This window comes from Tachysurus vachellii, chromosome 2 (assembly GCF_030014155.1).
Source record: "Tachysurus vachellii isolate PV-2020 chromosome 2, HZAU_Pvac_v1, whole genome shotgun sequence".
In the NCBI taxonomy this organism is placed as follows: Eukaryota; Metazoa; Chordata; class Actinopteri; order Siluriformes; family Bagridae; genus Tachysurus; species Tachysurus vachellii.
The window spans coordinates 16,422,148-16,449,303 of NC_083461.1; the positions used below are offsets into that span (position 1 = coordinate 16,422,148).

At 38.6% G+C, this 27,156-nt stretch overlaps 1 protein-coding gene across 1 annotated transcript; it reads right to left on the reverse strand.

Annotated features, from left to right (window-relative positions):
- Nucleotides 1-756: 756 nt before the first annotated feature.
- shisa9a (shisa family member 9a) lies at nucleotides 757-27,064 on the reverse strand. Its single transcript, XM_060860033.1, has 4 exons — nucleotides 26,288-27,064; nucleotides 25,116-25,222; nucleotides 6,845-6,988; nucleotides 757-2,406 (listed from the first exon to the last, which is right to left on the reverse strand). The coding sequence occupies exons 1-4, from the start codon at nucleotides 26,794-26,796 to the stop codon at nucleotides 2,003-2,005; spliced, it is 1,164 nt and encodes a 387-aa protein (XP_060716016.1). The 5' UTR covers nucleotides 26,797-27,064; the 3' UTR covers nucleotides 757-2,002.
- Between the last annotated feature and the right edge of the window lie 92 nt (nucleotides 27,065-27,156).

Below are 27,156 nucleotides of genomic sequence, written 5' to 3' on the forward strand. Positions count from 1 at the left end.
CTTTTTAGCTCATCATCAGACAAATCCACACAATGCACACTGACACTTAGAGCCCTCTTCTTGCCCTAGCAAACACTAAAATACCATTTTGGATGTATGTATTTTCAAAAAAGGAGAATGTGAGTCATATACTGTCTAGAGAGCAAATATGTCATTAAATAATGACTTGTATTTTTGGTTATTTAAGTCTTTTCAAAATTTGTTTTTTATAATGTACTGTGGTGCAAAGAAGAAATGATTTCCTAAAGCTGCCTAGAAAAAAAAACAGAACTTGTGAGATGAAAATGATTGAATATGATTCCATTCTTGACCTCTGTCTAAGATACAAAATAAAGACTGAATTGTTGCTAATGGAAAACTGGGAAAATTGTGTCTAGGAATGTATCAGGCTTTGCATCCTATAAAATCTACATAGAATGGGATTGTTTCAGTTGATGTGCTACTTTGGAAGAAATATATATGAGAAATATTAAATGTTTTGTGCTCGTTTCTCCTGGTTTGCAGGATTTATTTAGTTCTACAGAGTTAAATTAATAGAATGAACATAACCTACTATGTTCCTACAGTATATATAGTATGTACTATGTTCCTACCATGTACTTCCGGTTAACACTGAAGACAGCAACAGAGAAATATTATGGAGAGAAAGAAGAAATGCTTATTTTATTCCAATATCATTAAGTGATTTTAAAAGATATCATTATTTCCAAAACAACCACATCCCTTATACTGTGATGCAGTAGAAGAAACCCTTTTTTTCTCAGTTGGAATGTACAAGTGAATGAAAAAGACAAATAGTTCAAATTAAACACAACTTTAACAAGCTAATTCTTGGCACAATTAACTGTATCATTTGCATACATATACTGGCAAAAGTATAAATATATATACTTTAAAAATCAATTTCACCAGATGGTCTGTGCGGAATAAAAAAAAAAGCTTCCCCAAACTACTCACTACTGAAATAAAAGTGCTAAATCCCAGTGGTTGCAACTTTGCTGCACATACATCTATTGTTATGAAGAAATATTGTACAACAAGCTTTAATGCCTTCAAGAGAATACAATACAACACATAAGAAATCATTTTAACTACGAAAGGGAGATCAAATACTTGTTTGAAAGCTAAAGCGCCATCAGGCACAATTTGTAGCAGAGCGATCATGTTAGTTAACAGTGCTTTTTACTCTACAGTCTCCAGTTCACATGCTACCTCATGGCACTCCGTAACAAATACAGCTATCTGTCTAAGAGATTATACCATTTCTTAAGAGTGACATTTCTGGGGGCTTGTTACAGAGTAAATGAATGAATCTGTTTGAGTTTGTTAATCTAGACACAGTGAGGACTGTTAGAATAAAAATGAAAGGTACAGCCCTAAAGTACCAATCCGTGGTGTAACAGTTCGCGTCTTTCCAAGTATCTTCAAATAAGGCATCTGCCACTAAATATTTTTAGATACACCAAGTATGAACTTAGTCTCAGCAGTGAGTGGTATGGGAAATAATTGTGCTAAAAAGACATCATGTGTATCAGCTCTTGAATTGTTAGGAATACTGGCCCTGTGTCCAAAATGCCACGCTAGCCCTTGAACCTTTGGGTTCACCACTGCACTCATTTCCTTTTAATTATTGGAGTAAACATTTATTCCCAATTATTTAATTTCTTTATTAGATTGATTTTATTGCTTTGTTTACTTTTACTATTTTCTCAATTAATTTAATTAAAACAACACATTATCTCACTGATTGAACATAAACTTATCATCATTGGCATGGCTATAAATTAAAGTGAACGTTTCACAAAACAATGGAATGCTCCTGGTTCAGCTGTTGTCATTGTTTGCTGACCGCCTGGTTGAGTGGCCGGTCATGGTGTGACTGGCTCACGTCTGCAGTTATGCCTCCATTCCACAAGGGGCAGAGTGAAGGGTACAGTCAAGATAATGATCTGTTTCTCCGGCTCACAATGACGGATGAGCCCTTGGAAACAAAGTCATTCCTTTACACAGTCACTTCTGTCTTACTGTTGGTTATGAAGTATGGCTGTGTGGGTAGGTAGTGGTGACTGCGGGCAGTGTGGAGCTCATTCAACTGACCCACCATGCAGGGCTTCCTAGGGCCATAGGTCTTGCGCCGACCCATAGTCTCTGTGCCCTCCCAGGCCTTCAGCATTCCTGGGTTGGCTATGGTGTTGGAGCTGTAGGCCATATGACGATGTGGCACATGAGGCTTGGTGGGAATAGGTTTCTGTTCATTTTGCTTGGGGATGGGAATCTCTGTGACATATGAGGCAGTGGGCTCAACATGCTCCATCCTAATTGCGTGGAGGGGTAGGCTGCCTTTTGTTCCCAACTCGGTCAAGTGGCAGTGCTGCTTGTTGTAGAAGCCCCCGTTCACTTTTGACGCTGACAGCAAAACAGACAAGAATAATGCATGAGGATACACAGAGATGTAGTTAGAAAGCAATTTGTCTCATTTGGTCATCTTTAAGGCATCACTTGCTTATAATAAAACTCATTACATTTACATTTGCAGCACTTAGCAGATGTCCTTATCCAGTATAACTTACAGAAGCACTTTGTAGTCTCTATCAAAAACACATCATCGTGCTTGTTTACTAGGTCAGGGACTAAGAGTAGCAGCGAGCTAAATTCCTACTGGAAGTTTCTAGTAGAACATGAAAGAAACACACAAGACAAGATATATTTTTAATACAAGTGTTACTTCAAGTGTTTGGGGAAGGGGTAGCTCTTTAGTCTTTGTTTGAAAACTTGTTCATACAGCAACCAGTGTGGCAACTCAGTGCACCAGGACATAAAAAAGTCTCATGGATGACTTCATGGTGTCTTGTGAGGATCTGGGTTCAATCAAGCTTTGCTAGAGTCTCACAGAGTGTGTTACACCATTGGGTGTGATTAATGCTTTAAGGTTTTTGCCTTTGTTGGCATGTGTGAAGGTGATAAATTTGATGCAGTCATCTACAGGTAGCTGGTAAAGAGAATGCAGCAGTGGGAGGTGTGGGGAGGCAGAAAACACATCTATAGCTACATTCAGTTGCAAGAGTCAGATGATTAGAAGAGGCAGCTGTTTTTATATCTTAGAAAACCCTCTCTTAACTCCTTAAAATCTCAGGTCTCATCAGCAGGCACAGAATCACACATTCTCTTTCAATACTGTATAGCTACCTTATCTTTTCTATTATTTTCTGTGTACTTATTAAATAACTGGTCACTACTGATAATATGCTTTTTTCATTATCTGAGTATCTGAATTAATATTTTACTTATCGTTAGACTACTGCAGGTTATATTTATATACCAAGATAGATATTGCCTCTCAATAAAATTGATTCTTTTTCTGATTCTTTTTATCATTCAGGTCACAACATTAACTATTTTGTCCTATGACACCAGAAACCCATTGACCATTAATTTCTTATTGCAAAAATGCTCATTGATCTGTAGGTCTGCTTCTTGAACAATACAGCGGCATGGTCAGGATCCCAGGGCTAATACGGCCACCCCGAGGGCTATAATGTTCTCACTGGCATTTGTTTGTCAAATGTCTTCTTCTGACCTTTAATCTGTCATGCAGTTTATTGCAATGAGTCTGCGTCTGACTTTGTGCTTGCACTGCGCCAGCTCCTTTTGAAACGCTAATGGCATATCGTTTATAAAAGTCCTCAATTAAAGTTGTTTGCAGGGGGTTCCAAACAAAAATCAGCTAGGTCTATTCAGCATGTCCTCGATTGCCTGCAAGAGATTTCAATTAAGCTCAAATGGGTCTCAAATTATATTGAGCAAGTCAATTCTATTATTGGCGCAGTAAGCTTAGCTTTACTAGTTGATTCTACATGATTCACGTTCACCATAGAATTTTTACTTGAAATCCCAGCACACTTGTAAATCCTGCTGTGACTTTCTCAGTCTGTGTTTGATGGTTGATTAATTTAATGTCCTTGAAGATAAACCTTTCAGGCTCATTTGTCTTGTGGAAAGTGAAGGAGACATTGGTTGTAGTTGACATTTTCCCACTGGTGCCTGGCCCCATGTATCACTCTCATAGGCAGAGTCCTTATTTATGAGACAAATGTCCCTGATAGAGTTCAAATATATATTAAACTGCTGCATAGAATGAATTTCAGCACTTATGTAGGTAAATAGGTATTTATAGTGAGATAGCTGTGCAAAATACACAATCACAAAAACTCTGTATATGCTGTCCAAAAACCTTAGTCTTGTATATTCAAGTCAAGGTGGATTTTCAGATTGTCGGAGAGATTTGAAAAAAAAAAGAAAAAAAAAAAACTGGAAAATGCAGTGACATTAGTTAGTATCTGCATCTCATTTAATATAGTTATAGGTCAGTTCCTTAAAAAGGAAAAAGGGGAGTCAAATGCTTGTCAGGCATCTGGCAGAGTCTTTTGGCACTAAAGTCAACTGCAAACTTTTAGAAATAAGTTTAGTTGAATTTACAGCAAATTAATAAATGAATAAATAAAACTACTTCCTGTGGCATTGCTGAAGTGATTATTGTACACAATATTCTTACATCTTACATCAATCTTGCAACATAAATTTACTACTTATTAAAAAAGGACTTAATGAGCAATAATCCCAAATGTGTTTATTTATTTATGTATTTGGTTCACTTAGGCAATTGCATAATGCTTAGTTTCTAATTATAACCAAAGTACCATTTTCAAATCTGATGTTGGAGCCATACATTTCCAGTTTGTTTTTGTGAGAATTATATTCTTTACTATATATACATTTCTTATTAGTGTTGCGGATTTTTTCAGATAATGTGATGAGATAATTGGCCTTTCCTGTAATTTGCAGGAAAATGAGGTATGTGTCGTGAGATTTGTTAACAAAATACAATTTAAGCTATCCTCCTATGCTAACTTTCCTTACGTGTTCCTTTATTAGTTCCTTTTTTCTAAATCCAAGGAAAATTCAATACCTGCTTACCTTAGAGATACATTCAAGGCACAGCAAAGATAATTATTGACTGGAAGAACTGTGGCTCCCTTTTGCTTCTTTGGGAAATGTTCAGGGAAAAGCAATTAAATAACAAAAACTAATAATAATAAGAGTGACTCCAGGGAGTCCATTTTTATTTTATTAATTGATTTCTTAGTGTGTCACTCATGATGAGAAGACAACTGTGATGGAAATTTTTGCTAAGAAGAGTCTGACCTTCTGCGTGCATGGCTAGAAGCTGTTTGTGTCTAGAAATTGTTATTACCAGAGATTGTTTGTGTAAAATATTTGATGGACAGAAGGAGCTGTAGACGAGATAGCGAGACTTAGGCTCATAAACAACTTCGTCAGACCTTGGTAAGGGTAAGGTTATCCTGATCAGGAGACGATCAGGCATTGCACATCTAGCAGCATAAATAAATTGCGAAACGTTTTACTCTTGCCCATTCCTACCAGTGTGCTATTTTCTCAAACCTTCCACAACACAATAGATGGGCAGAATGGACTTGCAAGCTGCATCAGGAGAGCGCACCTGCAGTGACATGACTGAATACATTTCATGCTGAAATTATACTATTTTCCATTGGGCTCTGGCTAAATGAGAGATGCAGAGGTAAGTGGGAGATGATAAGATAATCATACATCATAATGTTGGGAAAGAGCCATGCCTTGCTTGACTACAGTTGTTAAACGTATATCTAAATGGATAAAATATGAATTAGATGAAGCTGAAATAAAGTCAAATATTTCTCACATAAACAAGTGTTATTATAATATATCAAGGAAATGAGAGTGTATTATAGCACACATATATTACAAAGCAAGAACATTAAGAGCCCTTTATTATGAATACTACACTACTACTTGGTAGAGTCACTCTACTCTCAAAATAGCCTTAAATCTACAAGGCATGTTTTCCACAAGACTTTCCTTTGGGATTTTGCTCCATATTGATGTGATTGCATAACCTAGTTCCTGCAGGTTCTTCAGGTGCACTGTCATGTTATGAATCTCCTGATCTACCACATCACAAAGGTGGAGAAGAAGAGCCTGTGATTGTGAAGTCCACTGAAGAACACTGAACTCATTGTGATGTTCACTTGAGATACTTTTGCTTTGTCACATGCTGCATTAACATGCTGGAAATAGCCATTAGAATATTGGCTATTCTATATATATATATATATATATATATATATATATATATATATATATATATATATATATATATATATATATATATAAAATCGAATATGACTATTATAATAATAGATTCATATAATAGAATATGGCTATTAGAATATTGGCAATTTACCCATTAGAAGATGGGTAAATTGTGGCCATTAAGGGAAGCACATGGTCTGCAACAATCAAGATTTATCAGACTAGGCTTTGTTTTTCCAATCTTTAACTGCTCAAACAAGTCTGGCATTTTTCTAGTGACCTCTCTCATCAACAAGGTGTTTATATCTGCGGAACTGCCACTCATACCTTTCTTTATTGCACCATTCTGAGTAAACTCTAGTGACTACTGTGTGTGAAAATCACCACCCCGAGCAGTTATAGAAATACTTATACGAATGTCTGGCAACAACAATCATGTCATGATCAAAATCACTGAGATCAATTCTGATGGTTTAACATTACCTGCAGCTGCTGGCTCATATCTGAATGATTGTATGCACTGGATTGCTGCCATATGAATGGCAGCAATCACTGCACGAATAAATAGGTGTACAGGTGTTCCTAATAAAATGTTCAGTGAGTGGTTAAGGACCACACATACAATAAAGGGTCTGATTTAGAAACACTCTATTGTTATTGTCCCTTTAGACTGTTAACTATATCTTGGCCTTACCAACAGCTTTTAGTGAGGCGTATTTATTGAGTTCTTTGCCAGGCTGCTGCTGATGCTGCTGCTGCTGCTGCTCGTACACATGGGCCAGCTGGCTGAGGACAGGGTAGGGATGGGCCTGGCTCATGTTGTGCATTTGGGTTCCCTCTGAAATAAAAAGAGAAGGTACAAGTTGGTTAGAGACTTGCATCATTCCTAGACATCAAGTATTGAATATATGTCAGAATTATTTGTGACTTTTACGAATAGAGGTTTGGGTCTAAATTTGGGTCTAAATTTCTTTTGTCTCAGACCTAACAACATCACCTTAGGGATCTTATTACCTCAGACAAAGAAAGAGGTCAACAAACATATCAGAGGGATTAATATAAGAGGGCAAAAAATCAGACCCGGTATCTAAAAAAAACTTTTTTTTATATTTTTTTATCACAGATCAGCAGAGGAAATTATTTCAGCATTATGTGCCTCTAAACGACAAGTTAGCAAATAAAAGTGCCAGTGGATTGAAGCTTGCAATCAATGTCACCAGTCCCTTTTCTATTAATGTGGCAGTCACCGACAGAGACAAATGAAGAAATGAGACACACGTGCAGGCAGCTCCACTGATTTCAACACTCACCTTGCTCTGGTAGGTGGAGATAGATTGTCAGCAGTGAATGACGATCAAAGCAGTGTAACCTGTCTGGCATATCTGTCAGCAAGTCACTCCTGTTGTGACTAATTAATCACTTAGCCTTGCTGCAGGGTTGCTGACAAACATTGGCGCCAAGCGCCATGCAATGAGTCACACAACACCAGTCAACACGCAGAATCCACCTCCAGACTGCACACTCAAATACGATATACCACACAGTATTTCACAGAGTAAACAACGGCAGCGACGTTGAATGGATTGTGCCGCTATAACGGGAAACTGTTCATGTCCCATTCTTTAGCACTTTATCCTACATGTCTCAACACTATTTCATTAATCACACATGTAATTTAATACAAATCTGGACTTCTTAGTAGTTGTTAAAAAATCAATTGCTGCAAAGGCAAATTTATTACTTTCATATTAGCTTTGCATCTCCCCCTGACAGTTCAAGCTTGACAATAAAATATTGACTGATGTCTGTATGGGCAAAATTGCGTTATTTGTGTTAGTGTTTGTGTTATTTATCTTCTGCCCTCAAGGGATGCACACTGCAATACCTAGTTGATGGCTTTCTTTAAATTATTAGACCTTTTGGTTTTTTAAAAATAAAAGTGTGTAAAAACATGAAATAAACAGTATTTCAGTATTGTGGACTTCATTGCATGCAAATTATTCCCATTTGTCAAGGCAAATTTACTTCGACAGTTTGAATTGCTTTTAATGTTTAAAAGTGATATTTTTTCATATTCAAGCCATAAAAATTACAAAAGGCTCCAAGGGTCAAGAGCTCATTTTTAATGGAAAACTTGGATGTGATCTAGCATGATTCTTTTAAGTGAAGCCTAAAATTACAAACCAAACCAAAAACCTTATTGATTTTAAAAGAACAGAAGTGACAGAATACCATCAATAACAACACATTTTTGTAAAGAATTTTTTGCTTTGGACAAAATCGCTGCTGTTACATGCTGTTCATTTTGTTCACCACAGATTTCTCAGCCTACTCACTTGAAAAATTGACAAAAGTAGCAGCTAAGTGGGAGTGATCCCATGCTTAGTTTTGTTCAATTGCTATATCTCAGCGTGTTTTGCTTTGTGTTTGGATCTGACTCATCTCTATAGGGAAAGTTTCCTCCCAAGTTTTTAGCTGCAAATTGCCTCTACATCATCTTATCCTCATGCTTGTCTCTTGTCATGTGAACACATCTGTTTTTTGTTTCATTTATGCTTAATATGACACATGGTCTCCACCACCCACATGCTTAGAAACAGTGTTTGCAATCAATGGAAGTGAATGGACGTGAAATACGTATTCAGCTTCTATCAGACTGGATTCAGCAATTCATTAGTGACACTTTTAAATGAAAGGCAAAGTACGTTGTGAACTTTGTACTCAGTCACTTTACAGTATACAGCACTATATAGATCTGTAGGAAATGAGACACCAGTTCAAATTCACACAACAGTTACTTCAGAGTGCACGACAAATACATTATCCTGACATGACCTTGAATAAGCAGTTGGAACAGCCAATTGCAAATGACACAACATTTTTTTAGCCATGAATTGAATTAAATCACAGCATGTTTCCAAACATGTCAGATATCAGATGGCGATACAGTGTATATAGTCTTGTAGAATGTGTGAGGTTTTTAGATTAGTGCTACAAAAACCGATAATCATAGTATATATTTGCTTCTCAACTCAATAAACAAAAGGCAAGTCTAACAGTGTACAGTTGTGAGAGTCAGACCAAAGGCAGTGAAGTGTGTTTAAATGTTGTCTGTGACAGGAAGACTGACAGAAAGGAAACTTCATATCTTTAAAATATATTTCATTTGAAAGAGTTTAATTTACTTTATCGTTTGTTTGGCTATGATAGGTAGCAAACTGATCCGTTAGTGATACAAGTGAATAGTGCCTCATATTGTCTTTTCTCAAAATAAATGAAGAATATCCTTGAATTAAAAAGGTACAGTCCAGCTGGTTAAACTGCTTGCTAAATGAAATGTATTTATTAACATTTATTTTATTCTTAACCTAAACAAAATCCCTATCATACATACATTAGTAACCCTAACTTACCATTGATCTAAATACTTTTTTTAAGAAAAAAAAAAGAAATACATTCTTTAAAGAAAAAAGAATGGGATGATGAGCACAATGTGTGATAGAATTGTAACATCAAAAGGCAGCAACAACTTTGGGGCAGGTGGTTTCTAATTCTGTTCATTTTCAAAACAATTTCTCTTTGACAGCACAATCAATCAGAATACCAAATGAACATGCTCCAATAATCCTCCGATATGAGCCAAAGCTGACAATACATCATTTTCAGCACACCTTAAAATGATGCTAGAACAAGCTGGAAATGTGTTTGCATGTGTGTTCATACGCCTTATATACTTTTAACCATGACACATGTAAGAGAGAGTAATACAGGTTTGAAAGTAAGAATTCAAGGTGGTGAGAATATGAGTTATTATATGATTATATGATAAATTAAAGCAAGAATACCTGAAGTGGGAACATGACCCATTCACACACAAACCTGGATCAAATCTTCGTTTTCTCCAACAATCAATGTATACTCTATTGGATTATACATCCATGGATATGGCTTAAGCTGCTCCTCATCTCCTTATCATAAAGGGCTGAGAATGTGTGCAATACTATAAATAATTCATTTATCATTTATTCAGTAACATATTTACCATGATCAGAGCTGTGATGAGGGCAAACTATCCCAGAAACATTGAGGTGCAAAACTGGAACACACCCTTGGTGAAATACCAGTCCACTGCAGTGTGAATATGCCAGAGAACATGTAAAAGCCCACACAGACAGGAATGCAAGCTCAGGATTGAACAAGATGCCTTGGAGCTGTGAGGCTGTTACCTGCTGCCCCTTGGTCCTGTCCAAATCCTCTTTGCTTAACCCTACTTAGCATATGTGGGGGATGTGGTAGCCTAGTGGTTAAGGTGTATGGTAGGTCTACTGACGGTTATGAGTTTGAATCCCAGGTCCACCAAGCTGCCAGCTCTGGGCCCGTGAGCATGGCCTTTAACCCTTAGTTGTTTAAAATTAGTAAGTTCAAATGTAAGTTGCTCTGGATAAGGGTGTCTGACAAAGGCCATAAATGTATCTGCAAAGAGTAAGTGCTGTGAACCCTGAAAGAGTAGAGCTAATTCAAAATCTATTTTCTTTTACCCTAACCATTTTCAATTCTTCTTCTGGCTGAGAAAAGGCTTTCAGTTAGACCACTTTAAGCTAAACATTAATATTTGGGGACTCTCACAAATAAATCTTAGCCCTAATTGAATTACCCATGCTTTTCATTTAAAGCTAATGCCACCCAAAGTGCAACAACTAGCTATATATATAAAAAGAACATTAAAAATAATAAACAAGTATAACAAAGATTTACCTTAAAAAATGACAAGCATAACAATGTTTTAACTTCTGAGTCATATTTAATATAAGTATTATATAGACAAAGTACACTTGATGTAATTTAGGGCATTAGCTGCTCTAAAATTTGTAATGTCCATCATAGGTTAATAAACAAACTAAAACAAACACCACTGAATGTCTGTCTAAAAACAAAGATGCACCTGGTTCAAGAGAATAGCCATCTTTTACTATATAAAATAAGAGATATATTGTGCCCTATTTCCATTTCAAATGCTGACCTGTGAACTGTCACCGCTTGAGAGGAGCCGTCCATCAAGGCTTGTTAGGCTCGTGATGAATCAAGTTCATGAATGTACAGTATGTTGTCTTTTGCTTCACCCAAGGATTTCTAAGCTGAGGTAAAGGCTCATAAATTTCACAACAAAAATGCAGCTGCCTTACAGTTTGGAGATCACGAAACTAAAACCTGACGATACCAAAACTACAATCTGTGGTCAGGAGTCCGAGAGCATAACTGGCTCTGCCCTCAATATGTGTAAGATGGTATTACTCTTTCCCGTATCAGTCAGAGTGGAACTAGCCTGTTTTGGGCATTTGTATGCATCATGCTGTGTATGTGGCAGGCAGCATTTTTATTTTGAGTATGTTCAGGTGACCTTTGACTGCCTTCAAGTGTTTTGGAGGTAGTACGTGGTAGCCCTCATCTTACCTAGATGTTAACTATTGTGTGATAGAAGCAATCTAAAGCCAAAGCAAGAATTATATCAAACAACTCATATGGTTTTATTTCTTTAAAATAAACACAGCGACAAACATATAATAACCACTATCTGTTCAAGTGCTAAAGCTACCTTCAACAGTCTAGTATATACTATATGCTGTTTTGTAAACCAGATGTTTACACAAGGTGGGCTAATGCAGTGTTTCAGACCTAAATTAAGAAGTAGCAAGTATTAAAGTACAAGGAATAATGAGTTATATTGTGTTTTAATTTGCTCATTGTGAGTGATTTAATGAAGGAATACGGCATGGTGGAATTGTGAAGAAACTTTGCTCTACTGGACTTTATTCTCATCGCCTTGCTGGCTTATTTGGGGAAAAGGTAAGAACAGGATTAGTACACTGTTTATGATTACAGCTACTTAACTGTTATCCCTGTCTTCTCCTGATGAAAGCAAAATATCTATTTTAAGCTCCATGCATTGTCAGATGGAGGTGCCTTGCCAACATAAGGGACATCCAGCCAAGTGCCATCCTATCCCAGCCTAATACACATATACTTATATTTACAATGTGATCATTCTCTAGTGGCAGTGAAGTCATTGATCATAGTGCTGATCTTTTAGTGCGTTTGGTGTACCTGAGTCCTATCCCTTCAGCATTTAACCATTCTGTTTGCATGGCTGAAATAGAAGTGATAATTTGTGGGCACTGGTTCAGATGAAAGGGCTTTCTTTAGCCAGCAAAAGGTTGTATTAGTGCCAGGGTCCTTTACTCTCTCTGGCTAGCTTTCCCGGTCAGAGCTGAAAGTAAATGAGTTCAGTGCTAATAGTCTGACATAATAAGAGCGTTTTGTTTATGCTAGGTCAAGATAAAAACTTTAAAGGCTGCACATCCTTTTCTAGTGTTATGATGTCCATGTTTCTCTGGCCCCATGTAGTGTGTCTAGCACTTTATATTTGTCATGATCAGCATGACAAAAAAGCTTTTTTATATTTGTCATGATCAGCATGACAAAAATTCACAAGTCTGGTAGGTCTGTTGTTGAGAAGATCCTGTCTGAGGTTTTTTTTGCATATTTTGAACTACAGATCCAACCCATTTTATTAGCTGTTGCATCTGCAATATTATGAGAGCTGCTCTGGTAACACTGAGCAAACCACACAGCCTCATGCCAAGCAGAATTTTGTATCTCAATTGCATACACCATTTCATATTGTGTGCCACACTCATGCACCAATATGTGTATTGCTCTTAGAATGAGGAGCTTATAAAAACTTTCATTTTCAACCAATCTATTTGATGATTCTGACAGATTTTACTAGAAATACCAGCTGCCAGATTATCCAGGTTTTGAACTTCCACTGAACCATTACCTTTGACTAGTGATGGATGTGGTTTTCCATAACCCTCTGGGCCATAATCCTCTCACTGATTGCCCTCAAACAGTTGTACCAGATAAGTCCAAGGCTGGTGGCAGGAAAATTGTCAGCCAGGAAAATTGAGGTCATCATGAAAGCGGTTCATACTAGTGGAAAAGGGACAACAGCATTGTGGGATGTACGATTTATTTTACTGCACAAGCTTGGTCACCACTCAGAGCAGTGTTCTCTTCAATGAGAGGGTGAATACTGGCTTGAGGCTGAAACAAACCAGCAAGTGTCTTTCTTCATTCAACAAGTGACTTATCTTGTGGTGGGGGAGGTAGTACCTGCTGCATTGCATCATTAGTGTTTCACGGTCAAGGTCCAGGAAAGGTGATTTATTGTTTCTGGCCCCATACCATCAACAGGCAGATCTCTGTCGTGACTAGTCTTTTAGCCATAGTCACTCCCAATGCTTTTTTTTTAATTATATATTTTTTGTCAGCCCCTTGACTATTTTCAGCTCCAGGGTGGTTAGTGGCACATAATACAGAGAAGTGTCCTGCAAATAGCCCTAGTTGTTGAATTTATTTGCAGCAGTGTTTAATCTTTTTCCCATTTGAGAGTTGAGAATTGGCTATAGTAAATGACATAAATGACTAAGCATTTCCAGACAAGGCTGTCTTGGGAATTAATGATTAAAAATTAGGGTGCTTTTCCCACTCTATGGACATGGTGATACATATCACATCATCCTGCATAATTTGCTTGTAGGACTCCTGTGCCTGTTTTTACTGTGTGCACACAAGATATTCAGTAATGTTTTTAGTGAGACAGACTCCAGAGTAATGTATTGTACTTGGACTGAGGAGATGGACTGGGGTACATAAGGTATTCTGTGGTCTATATATAATATGATCCTGTCCAGCTCTGGCTGGAAAACATTTGGTAGAGTTTGTTTTGTTTTGGCTGCCCTTTGGTGGTACATACTGTCCATGAATGTTTATCTTATGGCACTTGAGGTACAATGGTACCAATGCCTGCCTAGGCTGTGCCATTTATTTGACCTCTACATAATTTATCTTTGTATCTGTTGTATCCTTTGTTCCACTCAGTTTTTGGAATGCTCAACATATGATCATCTACTGGGATTGAATATGCCAAGGTCACTATAAATCAGACAATAGAAAGACCAAGACAACAGTGAGACACCTTTCCAGAAATTCATTAAAGATGCATGAGAATATTTTAGGAGCTGCACATCTTCAGGGATGACAGTATGAGAAGGGCAGCTTGGCCCATGAGTGAATTCAGTTCCACATCAGAAAAGCACTTTTCTTCTCATGTCTGCCACTTGTTTTTGATATTAGCAAAACGCAGGCAGCGCAGAAATAATTTCAGCACTCTGATTGCAAGACGCCAAGTATTATCTCCTCAGAGGCTTATCTTGCCCACCCTGTGAGGTTTATTTTTGTGCCATATATACTATATATTTTACCAGGTGCAGTGAACTAAGTCAACTTAGCAATGTATCTTATTTATATTCTAAATGAAATTAGACAGGACTATGGTAATGCTAGACAAGAAATAATGCCTTCATCTCTAATATTAACAAAATTAAACCCCATTAGAAGAGCTTATTTCTAATAATGCAATTGCAATAGTCTAAAAATAGTCTCATTAATTCCAGTAGATTCACTATTGAAACATTGTTTTTCCACTAATGTATAGTACCCAGTGCATTCTAATAGTTATGAGAAATATATTCAGTAGCGATAGATCAGAATCCTCTCATACTGTATGCCAACAATGAAAATCATATGCAAGAATTTTTAATATCAGAGATACCAGCTTTGCATTATGTATGTTATCAGCCTTGGCTTTTATAATAGAATACACTGATTTCATTGTGAAGCTCTTATCAGTAATCTCATCACAGGGCAGCTGAACACACTCACAAGAAATCTCTAACTGTCCTTTTCTGAATACATGACCTCACAGGGGAGAATGTACAGTAATGTGATCCCTCTCAACCAGAAAGTATAGCCAATTATGCTCTCTTGCACCCCCGGCCACAGATGGCTGTCCCAGTGATAGGGTGATTTTCAGCAGCAGCACTCGGAATCCCCATAGTTGTGATTCAATTTGCACTGTGATTTTAGTTTTGCATGAGTCTTTATTTTTGTTAAAACTACGCTATCTGGCATTCACAATCATTTATGTATCCATATATGCACTGTACTTCTTCTCTTCTCTTCTGGAAGCTCATAAGGCCAAAGAAAGTGCCTTAGCAACCATGTTCAAGAGACAGTTATTCATGGCAGAGCATGTGCTAGTGATAAAACGGAATAAAATCACTGATACTAAGGCATACATTTCTTCTGAGGAAAAAATAAATCTTGTAGTAGGGGAAACCCATATGGAGCCAGAAATGCCCTTGAGCAAGATTAAAACTCTTTTGCCAACTAAGAACATAGCAACTTTGCCTGCAGGTATCATTCCTCAAGGCTTAATATTTTAGAACAGAAATATGGTGATATCGCCTAGCATGTGATTATTACTGTAACATGACTGACTGATTTGAATAAAAAAACATTTTCAGCAATGAATATTTGGTTATCATATTATACCTGGGTGCTTTCCCCTAGGTATAAAGCTAAATCAAATAATGCTATAAAATTCCTAAAAGTAATCTGAAGAAATCTGGAATGGAGAACCTCGAATGGAGGTCTTGGTAAAACACACACACACACACACACACACACACACACACACACAAATCTAACCTATAGGGCCATTTTGTGAATTTCACAATTTGTCAGACAAACTCTATTACATACCATTGGGTTTAAGAGTCTATGGCTATGTGTATCAGATACAGTAACAGCACTGTGCCCTGTGTATACTTACTGTCCCCTTTATTAAATAAGCCTATGAGTGATTAGTGTATAATCATAGACTATATGGTAAATGTACCTCTTATATGGTTATTTACCATGTTTTACTTCAGCTTGTGCATTTAACCTGCACATAGAAATTGGTGTAATACTAATTACTCATTTCTACATATTGTATCATGTTATACTATGTGGCTAAACATTTTTAGACACCTGACCATCACACCCTTTTTTGAACATCCCATTCAAGGAGATTTTCCATGGCTTTGGAGATTTGTGTTCATTCAGCCACAAGAGCATTAGTGAGGACCGGCCATGTCTGGGGTGCAGTCCGAGTTCCAGTTCATCAAAAATGTGTTCAGTAGGGTTTGAGTTTGTAACTGTGCAGGTTCTTATGGTCCAACCATTTCAAAGCATGTCCTCATGGACATCACTTTGTGCTCAGGGACATTGTTATGCTAGAACAGGTTTAGGCCTCTTAGTTCCAGTGAAGGGAAATTGTAATACTGCAGCCTACAAAGAAATTCTATACAATTGTGTGCTTTTAACTTTGAGGCAACAGTTTGGGGAAGAACACAAGTAATTTGAGGAGGACCATTTTGACAAGTAATTTTTCTAAAATTGTCAGTGAGCTACAAAATTCCATATCATCCACGATGGTGAGACTTTGTCCATGTACAGTCTGAGCTACACAGACAGATAATAGAAATAAATCCAATCTCTGTCATGTGAAAGGATAAACAGTTTAACGATGCTAAATGTTCTGCTGAAAAAAAAAATCCATTAATCTGTCACTTCATTGCTGAATACTCCATGTAATGAAACGAATTTTTTCTGTGTGTCTGTTTGTGTGTACAGTGACAATGTGCATCTGTTATGTGAGGAAAGTGAAAAGAATGGAGCCTAGCAGGTACTGATCAATACAATACTTAATTGAGGCTTATGAAGGAAATTGGAATGGAGCTGGTCTTAAAGGGATGAGGAATAATCTGCAGATTAAACATCAGTTAGGGACAGTATACAGTAGGTTTTTAACTTTTGTTTACAGGGCAATGTACTGCTAATCAACAAGACTCTTACTTTGAAAAGCATATTCACTAAAATTTGTAATGTTTTACAAATATTAAAGAAAACTCAGGGAGTTGTCCCTTGCCACTGTCACCTCTACTGCTATGTGTTTACAGTACGTCTTTCAACACAGTGCTTTAGTTGTGGACAAATATGACTAATACTGTTATTTGTATGTGACAATTTTGGGTATAATAACTACAAAGTCATGGAGGAACCTGGAATGAGGCCATATCAACAATCCTATTTAATGCTCCTGAAAGAAATTAAATTCATGATCTGTGTCTGTGTGAGTTCCAGAGGCAGCGTCTACGAGCTACAGACAGTCAAATGGTGCATTTGCATATATGACAGAAGAAAACAGTGAATAAAGGGCAAAGTATAATTTTCCCTACAGTATAATTTCCCACAACAATGTTATTTTTTCTGTGATTTATTTTCACCTAGTAAAGCAAACCTTTCATTTACGCAACACAATGACAGAAATGCATGGATTGTACATGGATTTTCTTATGCCGTCTCTCTATTTTTTAAATATGTTATAGTCTTTTTGCAAATTTCTTTAGACTTTACAGTACTCTCAATAAAAACAGCAACTTTTTACAACAGTAGACTTTGTATCTGAAATAAAATTAGCGCTGGCAGCAAGTACAAGACCTGTATGTGCCCTGTTTTAGTGACGCACATTAACTGACCACATGTCCCTTTCCCCAATGTGTTGGCACCCATGAGGAAATAGACTGCCAGCCTGTCCTCCGGGTGCAAATACTGAGCCAGTATTGCTTGATGTAGTTCTCCAGGAGCGTGGACCAAGCTGGTCCCAATATACCCCCGGCAGGGGGCTCCTGTCATGTTAGCATGGCAGTGTTAGTGATTGTGCTCAGTGAACCAACAGAAATATGTTGCCTGCCTCAAGGAGCATAAACCATGGCCCAGTAATCAGGGTGGGACAGAGTCTCAAGAGAGAAGGCTGATATGCTGCCAAGGCCATACACGCCATGTTTTCACCCAACACCAACAGCCTTAGAAAAAAAAAGAGTAGAAAAGAAAGAGTAAAGTGTTGTCATTGAGAAATAAAAGCGGAACACATGGGTTCTTTACAATGGAATATTGTGAAAATGAGAAGTCCTTCACAAAGGCTAAAGATTAAGGAGGATTTCTCACCATAAGGAATTTCAGACAGCTTAATGGAGCTTTAATCCGTCTTTGCGATTACTGCTCATCTCTAGACCTACGGCAATGAGCAATATCGTACTTATTAGCAAGAAACTCAACTCCTTCCACAGAATAAAGATTATTGCTTAAAATTAAAGTAGTTTATAAACCAACCACATGTTTAATATGGTTAGAGACTGCACAAAAGCCAGGTATTAATATTTATCTTGGCTTCAATTTTAGAATGAAAATTGATATAAAAATAGGCATATTTATCAAAAAAATATGGAACTAGATGAAAACCTCATAATATAAAATAAATATTTTTTTAAAATAGGTCCTTTTAAAACAGCCATCTGATTTGACTGTGTTTTATTTAAAACTTGTGGCTAGCAATGTCCTGCTTTTGGATTTCCATGGTATATCATTACACAGTTACAGGTGAAACAGATCTACTGTAGATCATTATATGTAATATAAGCTTTAGGTGTTTTGGGTTGCATACAGAAGAGTTAATGGTCATATCGGTCACTATATAGTGGTCCAAAAAAACATTTAAAAAAGCTGGTTTACTTTCCAGCCCTTGTCTTGGGAATCAATTTCTGACAGTAGTTCTTAGATGGTTGCAGATTTTTTAAACAAGTTTTCAAGCACTGCATGGTAAAACAGAAGCATAGTACAGATCACGGACTTTGATGATAAATATATTCACTTGATCACAAGTAGGTATAAAAAAAGGGGTTGCCTTTAAACATACAGCTTTTTTGGGTCCATACAGAGCAATTCTGAGTAATCACCTTTATCCCATGATGAAGCTTTCCCATCCACAGGGCACAAGGGCTTATTGAATAGTCTGATGATTATGGATATACTATAAATTAAATGCCATGACCCTCTGTTAATGCTGGAAAATTCTGCTACCAAAACAACTGATGTAATATTTTTTGAAAAATTGGTATTTATTTCACCAGTACAGAATCGAAGAAGCTATTCTCCTGGCTCAAACATTACTAAGACAAAAACTATTGTTTGTTTCCTTGAATGTATCACTTATTATCTGCCTGGATTTCTTTCATTTTCTTTCATTTAAATTTTTTAGATATTTTGGACACTCATTGAGCCTGATCATTTTGCATTCTTTCTACTCTAATATATTCTCCATTGTTCTGTGGTGTGCCTGCCATAGTAATCATCATGTTCCCATTTCAAATCTGTTTCCTCGTCATTTTTTGCTTTTCAGTCATCACAACAGACGCTTCTATACAGAAACAGCTTAAATTTTTTAGTGTCATATCCTTTTACATTATGAATATTTATATCTCACTGAATTAAAGGGTTGATTATTCTCTTTGGTAATTAATACTCCTCCTAGGGAATTCATGCGATTGACATCAAACGTTGTGAACATGATGCCAAGACATTGCACTTGCTAAATTGCGAAGGGATTTTTGATATCTCGAACGGTGCTGCCATGGCGAGGCGACAAAGTTATGGCGAATTCAGAGAAACAGGAAGTGTCTAATATCTAAAGCAAAAAATGTCTTATTGGGATGACACGCGGTGTGTATGTTCGGCCAAGGATTCCGATCGCATCGATGTGCTTATTGTGAATCTCGGACATAGCGCCACCAACAGGCGCCAGGAAGTGTGTCAGTCACAACAGTTGCATGTGGTGAACTTTTAAATACTCCTCCTAGGGAATTCATGCGATTGACACCAAAAGTGGTGAACATGATGCCAAGACATTGCACTTGCTAAATTGCGAAGGGATTTTTGATATCTCGAACGGTGCTGCCATGGCGAGGCGACAAAGTTATGGCGAATTCAGAGAAACAGAAAGTGTCTAATATCTAAAGCAAAAAATGTCTTATTGTGATGACACGCGGTGTGTATGTTCGGCCAAGGATTCCGATCGCATCGATGTGCTTATTGTGAGTCCCGGGTATAGCGCCACCAACAGGCCCCAGGAAGTGTGTCAGTCACAAAGGTGGATTTTTTCACAGTTGCATGCAATGAACTTTTAAATACTCCTCCTAGAGGATTCATGCGATTGACACCAAAAGTGGTGAACATGATGCCGAGACATTGCACTTGCTAAATTGCGAAGTGAGTTTCGATATCTCGAACGGTGCTGCCATGGCGAGGCGACAAAATTATGGCGAATTCAGAGAAACAGAAAGTGTCTAATATCTAAAGCAAAAAATGTCTTATTGTGATGACACGCGGTGTGTATGTTCGGCCAAGGATTCCGATCGCATCTATGTGCTTATTGTGAGTCCCAGGTATAGCGCCACCAACAGGCCCCAGGAAGTGTGTCAGTCACAAAGGTGGATTTTTTGTCAGCTTCATGCAGTAAACTTTTAAATACTCCTCCTAGGGGATTCATGCAATTGAGACCAGACTTGGCCAACATGGTGCAGAGATATTGCAGATGCGAAATTGCGAACGGATTTTTGATATCTCAAACACTGTTCTCATGGTAACGTGTCAAACTTTACTTTCTTTTTCAGGCATATTTAAGTCTTTTGGCGTGCTTAGATTAACTTGAAATTTGACACATACATCACATTTGTCGGCTGTTAAGTGTGGACAAAAAGGTCAGACAAAGGTGTGTCTCTTAAGTGGCTCACTAGCGCCCCCGTTTGTCTAAAATGTGGGGTTTCATTTACCTACAGTCCCCAAATGGGTCAGTAACAACATAAAATAGTCCACTGATATTTACCCACTTGATGCACTTGCCCACCGTGCATTGTTTTCTGGAAGGCACCGTATAGCGATGAACAAACGTGCGAAGGCCCGTCATCGCTGCTTGCAGCTATATTTGTAATTGGAATCTATTCAGCCTTCAAAAAGACACTCATTAAAAAGACCTTCATTTAAATTGGCAAAGACTACTTTTTTATTTTTATTTTCCTGTATGGAAAATCAGGACATTCATTACTACTGACACAACACATACCACACAGAGAGTTTACAAAATGCTCCAGTGTCACTTTTAGAAGCAGGTTTGTAAATTTTATATATAAAAAAACATGAAGTGGTACATAATGAGTCTCTAACTGACTTCTATCTGCTGTATCTTTTTAATGTCCTGCTTACAAGTAATAAAATCCTTTATATCACAGCGGATAGCAATGAATACTTTTGTAATAGCATCAGAAAACATCCAAATAATAAGATCTAATAAATCCAAAGCACAACAGCCACTTTCAGAATACAGACAATGAGACTAAACTGAAAATTTAACACACACACAAATAAAATTCCCAGCCCTGCAGTAACGCTCACATTGTTAAATCAACATATGTGAAGCTTAGTCCAATAGAATACAAATGCACAAAGTAAGCTTTAGTTTAGCGTTGGGGATTTTGCTGTGGATTTAGTCTTGGGGACATATATCTCGCTCCAGTATCTCAGATGATTACAGACACTGATCGATTCCAGATGTCTGCTAGCACAAGGCACTAATAAATGAGAAATAATAGGCTCATTGAGAAACCGCATTAAGGAAATTTATTTTAGCCAAAGTACTAAACTAAACCCCAGAAACATAGTGTTTTTGTGTGTGTGTGTGTGTGTGTGTGTGTGTGTGTGTGTGTGTCTGTGTGTGTGTGGCCATACACAAACAAAAAAGATTGGGAAGAAATAACAACTCCCAAGGACAGCATTAGAAACATTCTCTTAGATGCTTTCTCTAATTGTTCTGTTTGCTTCATTTGTAAGAGGATTTTATGGCTTCATCCACAAAATTCCTATTTTTCTTTAGCCATTCTAATATTCTAGAACAGACTAAAAGAATTTCAGCTCTTTCTGTCTGTAACAGTGATGAGACCAATCCGAATGTGGAGTGAGTACTGTTATCCATCCATCCATCCATCCATTTTCTACCGCTTATCTGGGGCCGGGTCGCGGGGGCAGCAGTCTAAGCAGGGATGCCCAGACTTCCCTCTCCCCGGACACTTCCTCCAGCTCTTCCGGGGGAATACCAAGGCGTTCCCAGGCCAGCCGAGAGACATAGTCCCTCCAGCATGTCCTAGGTCTTCCCCGGGGCCTCCTCCCGGTTGGACATGCCCGGAACACCTCCCCAGGGAGGCGTCCAGGAGGCATCCGGAACAGATGCCCGAGCCACCTTAGCTGACTCCTCTCGATGTGGAGGAGCAGTGGCTCTACTCTGAGCTCCTCCCGAGTGACCGAGCTCCTCACCCTATCTCTAAGGGAGCGCCCAGCCACCCTGCGGAGGAAACTCATTTCGGCCGCCTGTATCCGGGATCTTGTACTTTCGGTCATGACCCAAAGCTCATGACCATAGGTGAGGGTAGGAACGTAGATCGACTGGTAAATAGAGAGCTTCGCCTTGCGGCTCAGCTCTTTCTTCACCACAACAGACCGGTATATCGACCGCATCACTGCAGAAGATACACCGATCCGCCTGTCGATCTCCCGCTCCATCCTTCCCTCACTCGTGAACAAGACCCCAAGATACTTAAACTCCTCCACTTGAGGCAGGAGCTCTCCACCAACCTGAAGAGGGCAAGCCATCCTTTTCCGGTTGAGAACCATGGCCTCGGACTTGGAGGTGCTGATTCTCATCCCTGCCGCTTCACAATCGGCTGCAAACCATCCCAGTGCATGCTGAAGGTCTTGATTTGAGGAAGCCAACAGGACAACATCATCTGCAAAAAGCAGAGACGAAATCCTGTGGTCCCCAAACCGGACTCCCTCCGACCCCCGACTGCGCCTAGAAATCCTGTCCATATAGATAATGAACAGGACCAGTGACAAAGGGCAGCCATGCCGGAGTCCAAAATGCACGGGAACAAGTCTGACTTACTGCCGGCAATGCAAACCAAACTCTTGCTCCAGTCATATAGGGACCGGACAGCCCTTAGCAGAGGGCCCCAGACCCCATACTCCCAGAGCACCCCCCACAGGTCACCACGAGGGACACAGTCGAATGCCTTCTCCAGATCCACAAAGCACATGTGGACTGGTTGGGCAAACTCCCATGAACCCTCCAGCAACCTGGCAAGGGTATAGAGATGGCCCAGTGTTCCACGACCGGGACGAAACCCGCATTGTTCCTCCTGAATCCGAGGTTCGACTATCGGCCGAATTCTCCTCTCCAGTACCCTGGCATAGACTTTTCCGGGGAGGCTGAGAAGTGTGATCCCCCTGTAGTTGGAACACACCCTCCAGTCCCCCTTCTTAAACAGAGGGACCACCACCCCAGTCTGCCAGTCCAGAGGCACTGTCCCCAGCCTCCACGTGACGTTGCAGAGGCGTGTCAACCAAGACAGCCCCACAACATCCAGTTAATACTGTTAATCCAGTTAATCCAGTTAATACTGTTAATACTGTTAATAAATCTGAAATGATTAAGACTGAGAGGGACTGCTAGCGACACTCATTTTTAATCTGTTCAGGATTTTTCATGTACTATTTCAGACAGTGGAAATTGGAACTGTGATGTGTGCACTCAGGGATTTTACACCTGGATCTCAGTGCAATTTTTTCAATTCCAAATTTCTTTTGCTCTATATCTTTCTTTCACTAAACATTTTGGATGATTATTTTCCACTTTTTTGTCTAAAATGTTTAAAATGTCATGAAAGATTTTATTTGTTCAGCATTTCTACTGGAGCTGTCTCTTGTGGCACCACCTAAGACCTCCTATTCTTGGAACTGTAGGGCTAGCAAAGCCCAGAATGGATCTGAATAGTAGAAGGACAAAAGTATGAATGGGTGTGTATAACTTACACTTTAACACCACAATCAAATGATTAGATCACATTTCTAACAACATGCCCCTGTGTGATCAGTTTAACTCCTTGCCTCTGTCCATGTTTATAACGATGGACAATAATAATTGTAAAGAGAACAATACAACTAAGCATGAGTCACTCTATCTTATTAACCTTATTAAGCTTTGCTAGTGAGTGATTTCTGAATACAACATGTTTGTCCTTGCCATTTAACACAGACTTAAAATATACTTGTATTATACAAGTTCCTGAGGGCTTATTTGTAGTTGATGTGAAACAGACAATTAATTAAGACATACACTGAGTAATCAAGTGTCTTAATGAGAATTTTAATAGCCTTAATGTTGTACCACCTACAGAATGTCCCAATGTTCTGTTGCACTATCCAAATATATGATTGTGAACAAAAAACCTTTGGAATCCAAGTGTTTAAAAAACATATACACAAACTTTAAGTTAAAAAAGTGTAAAAACAAAACAAAACAATAAGCCTCATAAAAACACACCATGAAACAGAACCTCAGTTTACTCTGCATGCATCCTTTGGACTTCTCAGACATAGCCTGCAAACTGTTCTTGCTGTGATACAGTTTAGTCAGTGCCTTATAAATGAAAGAAGCTAAACAAATAAGGATACAATGGATACAATAAGGATCATAACAAGAGTTTACAGCTATTACATTACAAATGTTGGAATTAAGTATCTGCAATAAACCCTGCTGCTTGGAATATCATCATCTAAGTGATGAAACAAAATGAAAACAAACTAAAGTCTTACATTCAAACCAAAATGGTTCCCTCTAAACCTTTAATAGACACACAGGGGATGATGTAATCATCATGGAAGGAGATTAAATTAGAGATGTGTTTAACAGTCCACAATGAGCCATTCACTTCGAGCTGCTTGATTCCAGTGTAGTACAATCACAATACACAAAACCTCAGCTGCAGCCCAAATCTCCAAATGCTTTCACATTCAATAACCTGGTTCTTCTAACACATAATTGCACAGACTGAGGGTTATCACAAATAGACAAAAGTTCATTGTAAACATAAAGATACACTATTTGAGCTGTATTGCATTTGCAGCCTTATGTGAGCAAATGCTGAAGGAATTCACCTTTTCATTATATCTTATATTGTGTAATTCCATCTCAACCTAGACATATAAACATGCTTGAAGTGTTGCTGTCTTGTGCTCCTGCACAGCTGATGAAACATTATGGTAAGGCAAAAGCAAGTCCAAATTTGACTTACGCATATTGTTTGCCCTCGCCTGCATGTTGTCATAGTTCTGTACGTGTCTTCCGATGGTTTCTTCATGTTCAGCTTGACAGGCACCTTGCAACACACTTGCTACAGCTCTGTCAGAAAACAAACATTTTACTTAATTAGTGAACAATACTGGATATGCCATGAAAGTTAAATGTATGCATAAGCATATTTAAACTTTTCCCATGTAGAAGTTAGATAATGTATGTAAAACTAAACAGTGGTCACCAGCTTTTCTGCTGGAGATCTACCTTCCTGCTGTTAAACAAAATCTTGATCCAGTTCCTAAAGGGCATTTAACAATACTATAATACTACGGGTTTGTTTACTTTTTTAGATGTAAAAACAAAATAAGAACAATAGTTTTACTCCAATTAATATACTTCTATTTTAGAAATAGATTATGTTAGCTTACAGAAAGTTATTTGTCAGTAAATAGTTTACCAAATGTGTCTCATAATATTTTCATAAAGAAGTTACGGTGTAGTTGCTGTCCAAGGTGCTGAGAGACCGGTACGAGGGAAACGATATTAACTGTAACTTTATCAAAAAATAAAGAATTGTTCAAGCTACTAACCACATCCCAAACGCATCGTAAAATATATCTAGCAGCTCAATGCCATTTTTCTAAGTCAGAAAAACTAAAAACTGCAGGTGACTGGAGTCGGTTTTCTGCTGGCGAGCTGCTCACAACACGAAGTTCAACAAAATGTGCGTAAAGAAATAATGTTCGGCCAAATGCAGTAGTATAAACTTTGCTTTGAACTGGATTCTTAGGAAAAATGTTTATGTTTTCTTATTGTAAACAACAGAACGGGTAATGAGAAATGCAATGCCGCGAGTGAGTCCCATAGCGCACATCAAAAATCTTGGCTCACGTCACATGTAAATCTGCTCTTCTTCCAGTTATCTTCTGGTCTAGCATTTTATCACGCTAGAAGGTGTATAAGCATATACTTGGGTTCGTATTGGCACTATTTAACATGAAATTTTATATCATAACGCAATGAGTTCGAAGCAGGCAGTTTGCCAATCTTCTCTGTCTTGTAGTTCAATTGGCTAAGAGCTGTTTTGAACTTACAATTTTTACGCACATCAGATATATTGAGAGAAGGCAATAGTTTAAAAAACATCACAGTAAAGTACTTTTAACCTACCGAGTCATGTTTTCCCTGTGAGGTCTCTGCGCCTTTTCCAATCCAAGTTTGGTAAAAATCCCGACGAGCGCCATGATGGCCACTACTCCACAAACGACGTATACGATTAAGTTGGTTTTGTCCTTTGTCGGATCATGCCTCGGATCCGTCTTCTTGTACGGCGTTTGGCCTTTGAGCCACACTGGTGTGTTGTAGTTTGTGCACAAGCTTTGATCCAGGCGCGAGCTCTTGTAAGCGCAGCAGAAGCGGAAGCCACAGGTGCCGCAGCAGTACAGGTAGGTGCCCGTGCGGCACACGAACGGCGGGTCCCACTGACCCATCACGTCGTAGTAGCCGCGACACTCGTCTTGCGTGTGCGGCTTCTCGGACACACCGCTCTCTTCGGAGCCGTTTGAGCCCGTCAACACGACGAATCCCTCGAGTCGCCGCTCTGCTTCACCATCCGCCCTGCACACCAACGCCGTGACCTCCACCAACAGGTACTCCCACAGCAAGACCGTCCATCTCATCCTGCTCCCGTTCTATCAGTGCCTGTGGCTAGCAGGTGGAAGAGAACAGAAATATAAGTATGGAACTGTACCCATGCGTAGTGCTTTTCATTTTTTTTCTTAGATTTTCTTTTCTTCCAGTTTTCTTGAACCTGCAATAGTAAAGTCCGAATGGGTTGTTGTGCGTTCAGTCGAAGAGCACTGAAAGGTTTTTTTTATTGTACTTTAAGCCGTTTCAGTGCAGCGCGCAACGCTTTGTGTGAGTGATGCTGTGTGCGCACATAGAGCCTCCGAGCTCAACCGCGGGCAACAGCGGACTCTGCGTGTCACACTGGGAGAGAGAGAGAGAGAGAGAGAGAGAGAGAGAGAGAGAGAGAGAGA

Bases quoted from the DNA above. Each gene is read 5' to 3' on its own strand.
- shisa9a (XM_060860033.1), bottom strand. From the start codon at position 26,796: ATGAGATGGACGGTCTTGCTGTGGGAGTACCTGTTGGTGGAGGTCACG. The intron at 25,223-26,287 runs GTAGGTTAAAAG...GTTTTCTGACAG, and splicing joins CACAGGGAAAACATGACTCG to AGCTGTAGCAAGTGTGTTGC. The intron at 2,407-6,844 runs GTAAGGCCAAGA...TTTTGCTGTCAG, and splicing joins CGCCTCACTAAAAGCTGTTG to CGTCAAAAGTGAACGGGGGC.